This window comes from Camelina sativa, chromosome 20 (assembly GCF_030686135.1).
Source record: "Camelina sativa cultivar CO46 ecotype springtype chromosome 20, ASM3068613v1".
Taxonomy (NCBI): domain Eukaryota; kingdom Viridiplantae; phylum Streptophyta; class Magnoliopsida; order Brassicales; family Brassicaceae; genus Camelina; species Camelina sativa.
Window position 1 is genome coordinate 18,926,835 of NC_141899.1, and position 13,623 is coordinate 18,940,457.

The 13,623-nt window shown below is 36.1% G+C and overlaps 2 protein-coding genes across 2 annotated transcripts; both read left to right on the forward strand.

The window, feature by feature from the left end:
* Positions 1–644: 644 nt before the first annotated feature.
* Positions 645–1,326, forward strand: LOC104771134 (uncharacterized). The gene has a single exon (XM_010495609.3). It carries the CDS (start codon positions 899–901, stop codon positions 1,232–1,234), a length of 336 nt encoding a protein of 111 aa, XP_010493911.1. The 5' UTR covers positions 645–898; the 3' UTR covers positions 1,235–1,326.
* Positions 1,327–10,662: 9,336 nt separating this feature from the next.
* Positions 10,663–12,555, forward strand: LOC104771135 (uncharacterized). The gene is made up of 3 exons (XM_010495610.3): positions 10,663–10,848; positions 10,938–11,192; positions 11,957–12,555. Exons 1-3 carry the CDS (start codon positions 10,768–10,770, stop codon positions 12,458–12,460), a joined length of 840 nt encoding a protein of 279 aa, XP_010493912.1. The 5' UTR covers positions 10,663–10,767; the 3' UTR covers positions 12,461–12,555.
* The last annotated feature ends 1,068 nt before the right edge of the window (positions 12,556–13,623 follow it).

Consider the following 13,623-nt stretch of genomic DNA (forward strand, 5'->3'; position numbering starts at 1 on the left):
AGTTCTCTTCATTTTCAAAACAAAATTGACCTCATAATAACGAGTTAACTAGGTAACAACCCACACATAGTACGGTATAAAATAATTAGTTAATGTTTTTACTGTAATTTTTATTTACAAAAACTATTATATTTATGGGTAATTGAAATATTTAAAATTTGATTGTATAGTATATATCTATAAAAAATTGTAATTAAAATTTAACCCGTAAGAGTTATTATAATATCAATTTTATATTATTATATCATATTAACAAAGAGTTCTTAAAATTCATTTTAAAAATTTTATGAAAATATAATTAAGTTAGAAAGATAATATAAAAAATTAATTTTTGGTGTTAATTGTATTTTGGAAAAATACAATGGTAAATAAATGTAAATATTTTTAAAAGCTGATGACAAATAAAGGAAATAGTGTCATGAGCTCTATAATGCTGATATCTCAGCTTTTTTGCCAAAATGTTCCTCTATTAATATATAGGGGATATATTATTTTCATTTGAAAAAAAAAACACACACATTCACTTAATTAATTACATTAACTCTAATTAGTAGAATGTTGTTGCTTATTGGGAATAGGTTAAAAATATTAAAGTATTGACTTGAGAGAGATGAGAGAGAAAGAGCCAATAAGATTATAAAGAAGAAACACAACACAAGTACACACAACAGTGCCTAAAACATAAACTAAAAAGATCTACTGTACTATATAATAAAAGTGCTTAGCAAGAGAGAACAGAGAAAGAGAGAGAGAGTTCAACGCACGCCTCTAACTAAGCTCTTCCCTATTACGTAACTACAACGGCGTCGGCGGCGGTGGTGGCTTTTTCTGGCGGCGACTTTTTACTTTAGCCCTTTTAATTTCTCAGCCTTTTTACTATTTTTTTCAGATTACGAAGATGAGTGAGAAGCTTGTGTTGAGAAGCAGTAGTAGTGGTACTTGTGACTACTACCACAACTACGGTACTTATGGAGCACCACCGTACGGAGAGTATTTGGAGAAGAGACAGTTGTTTCTAAGAAGCTACCAGTTTTCAAGAAAACAGAGTTTCACTGAGAAAGTATCAAGATCTGTTAAGAGAGTGAAGCGAGTTGTACTGAGGAGACTGAGATCAGCTCGAAGGTTGAAGTTGAAACGCGTCGTTTGGTGGTCTCGTTTCAGATCGGCGTTTTACTACCGCCGGAGACGTTTTTTTAGGCTTCTTCACTTACATGAACCTTGTTATTGTTTCTAAAAATGTTTTATATTTTTGTCTTTAATTGTGTTATGCTCAAAATGAATCAGATTAATAACGTTTAATTGAATGAAGATTGGATTATCATTAAACTTGGTACTTATTGAAAAGTCAAAGAGAGTGTTTTATTTTGTGTGTGGACGGTAGAAGAAAACGTGAACTTTGCTTCTCGAGTTACACACAGTTGAAAGACGTGAAAGTGGTGAATGAGGGAGAGAGTAAAGTTTCCTCTTTTTGCGTGTACCTTCGTCACCAAGTCAAAGATGCGTTTTCGTCTTCTTTTTCTACTTGTAATGGGTCTTAAATGGGCCTTAGTCCATAGAAAACAAAGGACCCAAATAATTGTAACTTTTGGAATCGTCGTCGCTTGACTTGGCTTAATTTGGTTTAGTACAGTTTGCTGCTTAATTATGCCAATATATATATATATATATATTTTTTTTTTGTATCGCTAATTTTTGTTATACATGAAATGCGTCTGCCGTTTTCTTTATAACCATCAATTTAAAACTACAAGTGAGAATGTAAGATAGAATAAGCTGGCTAATGATAAACAATTGTAGGTGTCAACACCTCTCTCATGCCTCATGGCTAGTAATTAAGCACATGTTTACTTTCCACAAACATTGATAGTTCACGTTAGTTTATACTACTGACTTAGTACTGAATATTGTCGAGGGCAACAGTTTCCTAGATTCTTCAGTTCCGAGTATTTTCGTAAGCATAGAATTGTAGCAAATATTATTTTCAGTGTGATTTAATTCTCTTAAAATCTTTGATTTTGCAGTTCTTGTTGTTTATCAAAATTAATTCAATTAAAATCGTAAAACCGTTCTTTGATTCATAATGTATTCATGTTAAGTTATTTTGATTTTACAATTCTCTTAATATTTTATCGTTGTTCTATATCTACCAAATTTTAAATCTGCTAATACATAGTAAAGCAAACATTAAAGTAAAACATAAGTAAATTTTCAATATTTCTGTTTTTTTAGTCACTCAACATTTCTAAGTTGCAGTTATTTAATTATATAATTTGCATTTTTTTGTGGGTATTGTCACAATTATGAGATATATAACTTTAAAAATAAAATAAACTACTAATTGTTGTAGAACATAGTTTGTTCTACATTGACATTGTTTTTACAACGGTGAAGCCTTGGCAGTCAGACTTCTGAAATTCATGTCATATATGGAATATGTGACTTCTAATTTGCATACTCTCATGCTCATTAATGAATACTATAATTTGATATGTGCATATTTACATGCTCATTGATGCATATTATACAATAATTTAAGAACAAAAGACTTGTTAGAGATTAGTATGAAATATGTTTTGATATTGAATATCACATTGTGCTTAAAATGTTCATGATCTCGAGTTGCAAATTCTTGAATTATCTAAATTTCTTCTTTAAAAAATTATATAATCCATAAAGTATGAACGATGAATTAACTTATTCTTATATGAAATACATTTGATCTTTGTGAACATTCTGAAAGGCTTCGTATTTGCTTGATTATTAACAAAGGAGATTACAGAGTATATAAAGACTTTACAAGGTAAGTATGATCTCCCAACTATATCGCAGAGTATCTCTAACAAATATTGAAACTACTATTGACCGAGTTTTGAGGAAGACTCATGTTCGTTCACCCTCCCGCAGTTAAATCGTTGGGACACCAAACGGTTAAGCTGGACCTGAACTCGTTAAAGAGTTTTGTCGGTAGTCCTTTTGTAAAAATGTCAGCAAACTGCAGAGAAGATGGAACATGAAGAACCTTCACCTGACCAAGTGCGACCTTCTCACGGACAAAATGGAGGTGGATCTCTATATGTTTAGTTCTCTGATGTTGAACCGGATTGTTGGATAGATATACAGCACTTACATTGTCACAGTAAACAAGAGTTGCTGTCCGTATTGGTATATGCATTTCCAGAAGGAGATTTCTTATCCAACATGTCTCAGCCACTACATTTGCTACACCTTTGTACTCTGATTCTGCACTTGAGCGAGACACTGTTTGTTGGTGTTTGGAGGACCAAGAGATTAAGTTCTCGCCAAGGTAGACTCAGTATCCCGATGTTGAGCGTCTTGTATCAGAGCACCCTGCCCAATCCGAGTCTGTATATGCAGTAAGTGATCCCAGATTTCCCTTAAACAACTGCAGGCCGTGACTTTTTGTTCCCTGAAGATAACGTAGTATGCGTTTGCTCCAGCAAACACGAATGATCAAACTTGGCTAAAACGAGATGGACTCGTTAAGCTGTGGATCTATGGAACACTGGCTCAACCTCTCTTCAAATCCTCATTCAAAACCGGAGGTACAGCAAGAGACATTTGGCTCCGTATAGAAAATCAATTTCGAAACAACAAGGATGCGAGGGTCATGAAGATTGACAATGATCTGCGAACCATGGAGATAGGTGATATGTCCATTCAAACTTATTGTCAATCCCTGAAGTCACTGGCAGATCTTCTCTCCAATCTTGATGCTCCAGTCAATGAACGCAATCTTGTGATGTACATGCTGAATGGACTCAACGAAAAGTTTGATAACATCATCAATGTTATCAAACACCAGAAGCCATTTCCATCCTTTGATGATGCCAAATCCATGCTCGAAGATGAAGAGAGTCGCTTGAAGAAAGCTCACAAGACCATTGCTTCACATACAGCTCATGCCTCATCTCCTACGGCGTTGGTCACGACAAGCAACAATTCCCAGAATCAGCAGCATCAGACTCAGCAGAGGAACAACCGACCATGGCGTCGAAACAATCGCTTCAACAAGGGTCGCAACAATTCTCTGCAACAAAACAATCTCCCGCTGCAACAACAGAGACAACAGTTCCCCACTTGGGGGTCCTACTGGCCAAACCCTTACAACCTGTGGCAACAACCTTCGTTGGCACCTTGGGCACAATACCCTCCAACTGTTCAGAACCGTGGTTTGCTAGGACCAGCTCCGAAACCACCTAACGCTCACAATGCAGAGGCACACACTGCTGATCTTCAGCCAACTCGAGACTTTGCAGTAGCGTTCAACACCATGACACTTGCAGAACCAAACAGAGGGGATTGGTATATGGACACAGGTGCCACAGCACATTTAGCTTCTTCACCAGGTACTCTCCACTCTGTTTTTAATTTGAGCAACAGAAACTCAGTCATTATTGGCAACGGTTCTTCCATTCCTGTTTCTCTTTCTGGTCACACCTCCCTTGCTTCAAACATTCGTCCTTTTCACCTTAATAACATTCTCATTACCCCCAATATCATCAAAAATTTGATATCTGTTCGAAAGTTCACAAAAGACAATGCTTGCTTAGTAGAATTTGACCCATTTGGTTTTCTTGTGAAGGATCTTCTCACTCGGACTCCCCTGCTCCGCAGTGACAGTACTGGTGATCTATATCCCTTCCAATCACCACACAACAACACCATTTCGCACACTGCTTGTCTTGCTGTTTCTCCGTCTTTATGGCATATGCGTCTCGGACATACCAATAAGGAGACGTTTAAATCTCTTCTTTCTTCCAATAAATTTCAATGTAATAAGACTAGCTTACCAACATCATGTAATGCTTGTCAACTTGGGAAACATGGTCGACTTCCTTTTCTTAAATCAAATTCTACTACTACAAGCCCTTGAACGCTTATGCAAAGTCTCGAGTTGGCTGAAGATCAGCAGTGTGTGCCTCTGCATTGTGAGCGTTAGGTGGTTTCGGAGCTGGTCCTAGCAAACCACGGTTCTGAACAGTTGGAGGGTATTGTGCCCAAGGTGCAAACGAAGGTTGTTGCCACAGGTTGTAAGGGTTTGGCCAGTAGGACCCCCAAGTCGGGAACTGTTGTCTCCAATCTTGATGCTCCAGTCAATGAACGCAATCTTGTGATGTACATGCTGAATGGACTCAACGAAAAGTTTGATAACATCATCAATGTTATCAAACACCAGAAGCCATTTCCATCCTTTGATGATGCCAAATCCATGCTCGAAGATGAAGAGAGTCGCTTGAAGAAAGCTCACAAGACCATTGCTTCACATACAGCTCATGCCTCATCTCCTACGGCGTTGGTCACGACAAGCAACAATTCCCAGAATCAGCAGCATCAGACTCAGCAGAGGAACAACCGACCATGGCGTCGAAACAATCGCTTCAACAAGGGTCGCAACAATTCTCTGCAACAAAAAAATCTCCCGCTGCAACAACAGAGACAAGGTAGGTTTTGTGGAGTTGTTCAAGTTTGGGTAACATAAACAACCAAATATACGCAGATGGTCATATGTAGGTTCCCGCTTGAACAAGGTAGAGAAAGGGGTTTTAAAGTTGATCGAAGAGCTGGGCAAGATGTTTAGTAAGTGACAAGCCGTATGCAGAGCCTCAGTCCAGAAAGATGGTGAGAGCTGAGCTTGAAAGAGAAAGGTGCGGATAGTGTTGTTTATATTTCTTATCATCCTTTCGGACTTGCCATTTTGCTGGGAAGTGTAAGGACATGAGAAACGAACCACAATCCCATTAGTATCAAAGTGACGAGTGAACAAGTCATTGGAGTATTCACCACCATTGTCACATTGAAAAGATTTGATGGATGTGTTGAATTGAGTTTTGACATAGGTAGTGAAGTGAAGGAATTTTGAGAATACTTCACTTTTTCTTCGAAGAGGATACACCCACAGAAAATGAGTAAAATCATCAAGAAAGATCACATAATATCGAAGATCACTAATGCTTGGAACAGGTGAGGTCCAAACATCAGAGTGAATAAGTTCAAATGGGCTAGTAGTAGTAGAATTTGATTTAAGAAAAGGAAGTCGAACATGTTTCCCAAGTTGACAAGCATTACATGATGTTGGTAAGCTAGTCTTATTACATTGAAATTTATTGGAAGAAAGAAGAGATTTAAACGTCTCCTTATTGGTATGTCCGAGACGCATATGCCATAAAGACGGAGAAACAGCAAGACAAGCAGTGTGCGAAATGGTGTTGTTGTGTGGTGATTGGAAGGGATATAGATCACCAGTACTGTCACTGCGGAGCAGGGGAGTCCGAGTGAGAAGATCCTTCACAAGAAAACCAAATGGGTCAAATTCTACTGAGCAAGCATTGTCTTTTGTGAACTTTCGAACAGATATCAAATTTTTGATGATATTGGGGGTAATGAGAATGTTATTAAGGTGAAAAGGACGAGTGTTTGAAGCAAGGGAGGTGTGACCAGAAAGAGAAACAGGAATGGAAGAACCGTTGCCAACAATGATTGAGTTTCTGTTGCTCAAATTAAAAACAGAGTGGAGAGTACCTGGTGAAGAAGCTAAATGTGTTGTGGCACCTGTGTCCATATACCAATCCCCTCCATTTGGTTCTGCAAGTGTCATGGTGTTGAACGCTTCTGCAAAGTCTCGAGTTGGCTGAAGATCAGCAGTGTGTGCCTCTGCATTGTGAGCGTTAGGTGGTTTCGGAGCTGGTCCTAGTAAACCACGGTTCTGAACAGTTGGAGGGTATTGTGCCCAAGGTGCAAACGAAGGTTGTTGCCACAGGTTGTAAGGGTTTGGCCAGTAGGACCCCCAAGTGGGAAACTGTTGTCTCTGTTGTTGCAGCGGGAGATTGTTTTGTTGCAGAGAATTGTTGCGACCCTTGTTGAAGCGATTGTTTCGACGCCATGGTCGGTTGTTCCTCTGCTGCTGATTCTGGGAATTGTTGCTTGTCGTGACCAACGCCGTAGGAGATGAGGCATGAGCTATATGTGAAGCAATGGTCTTGTGAGCTTTCTTCAAGCGACTCTATTCATCTTCGAGCATGGATTTGGCATCATCAAAAGATGGAAATGGCTTCTGGTGTTTGATAACATTGATGATGTTATCAAACTTTTCGTTGAGTCCATTCAGCATGTACATCACAAGATTGCGTTCATTGACTGGAGCATCAAGATTGGAGAGAAGATCTGCCAGTGACTTCAGGGATTGACAATAAGTTTGAATGGACATATCACCTATCTCCATGGTTCGCAGATCATTGTCAATCTTCATGACCCTCGCATCCTTGTTGTTACGAAATTGATTTTCTATACGGAGCCAAATGTCTCTTGATGTACCTCCGGTTTTGAATGAGGATTTGAAGAGAGGTTGAGCCAGTGTTCCATAGATCCACAGCTTAACGAGTCCATCTCGTTTCAGCAGAGTTTGATCATTCGCGTTTGCTGGAGCAGACGAGCCATCAACATGTCCTAAGACATCGAACGTGAGGCAATGAGTGAGAAAGAGTTCTCTCCAGGCATCGTAGTTGTGATCATCTAAATCAAGGATCAGAGGGATGTGAGATTTGATGTTGGTGACACCAAATGCTCGTTCAGCTTGAGCAGCCATTGAGAGAGGAACAAGGGAGAAGATACGAAAGAAAGAGAAGAGATTGATAAAGAGAAGAGAAGAGAAGAGATTAAGCCAAGAGAAGAAGATCAGAGAGATCGATAACCATCAAAAAATATTTCAAAGTATATGATACATTTTTAGTATCCTTCCTTGGTATGATTTTATATCTAACAATTGCGTGTTATTTGGTAAATATATTTTGCGCTAACAGGAAAAATGACCAAAATTCCATTGACTTAGCTTTTTCATTCTAATGGTTAATATCCCTTATATATTAATAGAGAAGCATTCTTTTGAAAAATCTAATGCGTCGCCGCCAGAGAGCTCGAGACATATTTAGCTATTTAGCCTAATTTAGATTTATTATTTATAACAAAAAATTCCATCTAATAATATTGAGTTGATTCTGCTTCAAGGTGAACGACTCGCTCATAAACAATATGGGCCTATAGATATGATACAAATTCCTTTGGAGAAGAGAAGAATAACAGAAACTTTATTTGGATTATGTGAGTGACTAATAATTCAATGATTATGTTGGATTAAGACCTCCATTGAACCTAAGGTTAAACGTTACATTTGTCCCAAAGTCTCATAAGCTATGGGACAATCTTTGCACTCATTTTTTATCTGCAACAGGTTTCAAATACCTCAATTTAATTAGTCAAATATTATGGATTGCAAACATAGTGGACAATCTGTTCTTAATTACATTGGTATAACGACTATGTGGAATGAGCTCGAGAATTACAAAATATAGGAATAGGATGATTGTACATGTGAAAGTGAATACCAAACTTTTGCCAAAAGATATTGGTCCACAATTTATCATGGTCATGGATGAAGCTTGTTTCGGATCGATTCAGACCAAATCATTTGTCCCGAGAAACTTCCCTATATAATTTAAACCAGGTGTATGCTTCAACAAAGTAGTTAGAGAAGTGCAACATCCTTGAGAAAAAGACTTGCTGGTTTGAGAAGTCTCTTTTAGAATATGTAATCCGGTTTTACTATAATCTAATTTATCTGGTTTACTTCAGTTATTAGCTGTATTGTAGCACATTGCAATAAAGGTTAAGGAGATTTGTCTGTCTCATTAATCCTCTCATCTATTCATGTTGCCAAATTATTAAGCCGCTGCCTCGTTAGTCGCTTGTCATCTCCTTAACCTTAATCTCTTATTTAGATTATAAATCTTTTATTTCAATCATTGCTCAATTTTTCTATTCACTATTAGACCAATTCCTTTTTTTTTTCCTCTCTCTTGTTTTTTCTATATGTGATAGTTATATCCACATAAGTACAATACATGCAGTCTCTCTCTCTGGCTTGTGTTGTGTGGTTAAACAAAAACTGCAAAAATTCAGAGGATTTGGGGATTTGTGGTTTTTAATAAATTCAGAGAAGAATATATCCATGTGCCTTCAGAATCTTTCCTTTCACTCTCTTATCATTTATGGAGCCCCTTCTCTCATCAATCATCATCAAAGTGTTCTTTGTTTGTTACTCAAATTGTTTCTCTTTTTGATCCTTTTGCTCATTTAAATAAGTATTTTCTTTCTCTTATAAACTACTCTCCAACACTTGAACAACAATATCTTTGAAACCGTCTATTTTGCTTTGTTTTGTGTTTTCAACGAAAAGCTCAAGATGTTGCAGATAATTGGTAAGTACGGCCGGTCAAGATCAACATCCCAGTACCAGAAGCTAAGCCATTCATACGATAAAATGACGACAAGAACTAAAAGACATAACTTGGGAAAGAAGGTTGAGAGCAAGTCAAAAGGGTTCAGACTAAACCGACCAAGGAGGCTGGTTCTTAAGGCGCTGGTCTTACCAAGAAGGATTTTGAGCATTTACGCGCGGATCACTAATAAAATGAACAAGGAAGGTTTATATCCCAGTTACATTCTCTCTTCTCATTGGGGCTTCCCTATTGTGTCAGAGAAAAGGCTAAACTTTTGACGTTTGTGACTTCGTATTTAGACAAAACGAGATCAGAAACAGAGGAATGATGTAATTGTAAGACCATCAAATGTTATTTATGAATTATGATGTTGTTATAGACTTGTATTTTTGAGGTTTTGAAATAGGGGAAAAATTAAGAACACGGTTCAATTTATCTTTATCCTTTTTGTTTTCATAGATGAGAGCAAGTGGACGAGTGAATCCTCACTACATTTTAAAATTCTTAGTAACATTTATGTATGAGAAAAAAAAAAAAAAAAAAAAAACTATATGTTTGTGTCCGTCAAAACCAAATAACGAAGCGGCTTTAAAATTACTCAGTTAAGCTATACATCCTCTAAGTGCGCTAAGTGTGTAGTCAGCTCAATGCTCATATTGGGACTGATCAGTTTGTGTCTATCCTCTTCTTTTCTAATATATTTTTTTTTTGCATAGTGATTCATATTATACGATTTTTTGAAAAGTTTATATATATGCAAACTTAAATTTGTATCTGATGTTATGTAATTATTTGTATTATTCTATTGGTCGAGTTGTTTCTAGTCTCCATGCTTTTAACTATTATATATAGATCAAAGTGAGAAGCGTATATAATTAGAAGTTCCAAGTGAATGGACGACCTTCTTACTTAACCTCTCTAAGACTTTGCCATGCGCCATGTTAATTGTGGCTAGTGAAACTCGGACTCGCGTTTGTTGATGCTTTTCGAGTTCCAAGTACATTTTATATAGCATTATTCAGTTTGATATTAGTCGTTGACAATATACGAAATAGCATGATTAAGGAGCTGTTATTTAATGTAAAATGTTATTTGATCTAATTGCTGGAGATTAAGCGTGACTAATAAAGCATCAAGTAAGGGAGAGAAAGGAAAAAAAAAAACAAAAGTTAAGAAGAGATATAGCATGATAAAGGATATGGTCACTTTACAGAACATAAAAGACTTTACAAAACAATGTGATGATTTGTGACAACCACCTCGTTTTTTTAATATGTGCTATAATGAGAAGCAACACATTTAAAGATTGAAGCTTGTCTGTAAAGTAACAAACTTTTTTGGTCACTTTGAGAGAATCAAGAGGTATCATTATAAAGCTGTACAAAAGGGTTGGTGAAAGCCATCACATTTTCTGAAACCTTTAAAGAAACTGATGTGACAAGAAGAAAGAATTTTGAAGAAGCAAGTAGGCTATATGAGGAGCTTGGTGTATAGGAAGATGTGGTGGGTTGTACATCGACGGATGAACAAGAGGAACTTAAATCGTGATTGTGAGGTATAAGTAGCAAACAAATTCGAGATTTTGAATTCATATTTTTTCAGTATTAGATATGTAACTTTCAAAAGGATGTTATGATTTGACAGAATAAGAGAATATGTGAGTTGGGGAAAGACTTGGAGGAGATACTCAAGGGAAGGCTCGAGACGATAGAGGAGGAACCCGAAGCAGAAGAGCGAGAGTGGTTAGGAGACTCACAGACACAGAAGCCAATATTGGTTAAGGCTAAGATGAGAGTGGAGAAAGGAAAGGCAATAGTAAAAGCAAAAGTGAAGAGTGGAAAGGTGTTTTACATGTTGTGTGTCATTGGCTTAGCCTCTAAACGGGGGTTTAATGATCTTGTTTTTCACTAAACAGTCACTCAACTCCTAATTCTTCTTCTTCTTCTTCATCATCTTCTTGATTTTTATTTTATTTCTTGACTGTGTGGATGTACATATATGTGTGTGTATTTATTTCGGTTATATATACTTAAGGTGTATAACACAGTTTTGTGTTTGTTTTTATTTTTCATCTCTAGTAGAGGTTCTTTATGTAATTTAAGTTTTAACACATAATTTGGTGTAATTCAAGACTAGGTTTTAGCTCATGACCGTTTGTATAAGCGTTTGTGAGAGATTAATTGAGGTTCTAACCTCTATAACATATCTTCAAGAGCTTCCCAAAACTAAAAGTTACTTTATCCGTTTCAACATAATAAGTGTAGCTTTAACATTTTTAAAGTAACGGATGAAAATCATATAATATATAACTTAAAATTTACAATTCAAAAAATATTTTTTTTTTAGAAATGGATATAAGTATGACTAGGAGAGAGAGAAAATTCACACGAGTATTCTTGTCACACACTTAAGAGATGACAAAACAACATTCACGAATCAACCATGCATCAACTAATCACTACTAGACTCACACCGGTTTAGTATTAACTCGTAAAGATCATGAACTTTTTCTCTTCCCACATCGTATATATATGCTTGTTTTCAAAGTTTTATAATTAATTATATGAGTGGTGGTGATTCTAATATCAACTAGTATGAAATATCTTTTTCTAGTTATAGCTCCTTTGTTTTTCTTTTTTCTTACGATTCTTGCATCCACCGAGCCACCACATCTCATATTGAGACATGACAACTACAACCAAACCGACCTCATCTCTGCCATGTCCGATATGAGAAGGCAATCTTACAACGGTTTTGTCATCCTTCTCCGTTTCCTCAACGATACAGATTACTTCAGGAACACAGATATCACTTTCTTGATGCCTAGCGACAACGATCTTTCTCATGCAGACATACATCAAGAGAATCTTGAGTCATTTATCCTAAGACATACGATCCCTGCGTGGCTTATGATCAACCACATGCTTCATTTCCCTAACAGAACTCTTGTTCCTTGTAGCGTGTCGTCTGATAAAATGTTCACCATCACAAAATCTGGAGGGTCCGGTATATATGTGAACAATGCGAGGATCGTTACTCCTAATGTTTGTCAGAATTCTCGTATATCTTGCCATGGAATCAGCGACGTTATTACATTCAACCAAGACTCTTTTCCGACGAAAATGTTGTCATCAGATCTTAGAAACATAAGTTCGCGGAGGCATTGAAGCTTTCTCTTTGTCTCATAAGATTCCGAGGGTGTAATTAAAGACTATCTTCTAATGTTTCCAAAATAATAACAGTTTTAGATTTCTGATAGTCATATGTACGAGTTGAAGTGTGCCAATTTTTAGTTTGCATGTTGTTGCAAAGTTTTATTTATCAAATATAATGGAAAAACAATAATTCACCCTCTAAGTCTAAGGGTCCGAATGGTAACAGCGGATTTGGTTGTGCGGGACAAACGATTTGATAGTGCGGTGCGGGTTAACTGCGGTACGTGCGGATCAAATGTATTTTTAATTGAAGTTTAAAACACATGTTATAAAATTATTTGTTAATATAGAAACTGAATTTATAATCATTTATATTTATCATAATAATTTAAAATCTATTGTTTAGCATATGTATTCTTTGTGTTAATATAAATCAAATGTTTGTATAATAGTGTTTAAAAATGTTACATGTTAGTGAGAGAGTGAGAAGCACAGAGACGAGAGAGGAAAGATAAAAAAATGTGTTTTTCTTTTATTTTTGATTTTTTGATTTTTGTATAAGATATATATTATTTATATTGAAAAGGAAATAAAAAACTGTACTATTTGATGTGGTTTCAAAAACCGCTGGGTAATAGCTATGGACTTTTGAAAAGGCGGTTCACCTTATGCTGGACAAAAACCGCAAATTTTTTTTTTTTTTTTTTTTTTTTTTTGAAAAACGCTAATTTATCTGAAAACCCTTGATTGGTGACTACAGTGCGTTTTTGACAAAAAAAAAATTGAATTCCGCTTTTTCACTGTCTCCATTCACTACCTAAAAGTGCTATTCCTAAATCACTTAATCGAAAATATATAGAAATAGTCTTCTTTAGAAAAAGGCATAATGCGGGTGGAGTGGAAAAATAAAATAATGCAAATATTCCACAGTTCTTAAAACATTTTACTAAAATAAATATTTCAAACATTTTTAGGTCATATCACATATGATCAGTGCGTTTCACATAAGAAATACGACAATCTTTTATATGATTGATAATTCATCATATGCATAATCGTATATTGTGAAACGTCGACATTTCCACAAATTATACATATATACGAAAGTTTCCCCAATTTCAACTATTTTCAGATTCATTCCTAGCTAGTACTCCAAATTGTGTTGAAATTACAAG

What these genes read in the sequence shown, in the direction of transcription:
- LOC104771134 (XM_010495609.3), top strand. Translation starts at nt 899, where the DNA reads ATGAGTGAGAAGCTTGTGTTGAGAAGCAGTAGTAGTGGTACTTGTGAC.
- LOC104771135 (XM_010495610.3), top strand. Translation starts at nt 10,768, where the DNA reads ATGAGGAGCTTGGTGTATAGGAAGATGTGGTGGGTTGTACATCGACGG. An exon ending in ACTTAAATCGTGATTGTGAG is followed by an intron (nt 10,849 to 10,937) that starts GTATAAGTAGCA and finishes ATGATTTGACAG; the next exon opens with AATAAGAGAATATGTGAGTT. An exon ending in AACGGGGGTTTAATGATCTT is followed by an intron (nt 11,193 to 11,956) that starts GTTTTTCACTAA and finishes GCATCCACCGAG; the next exon opens with CCACCACATCTCATATTGAG.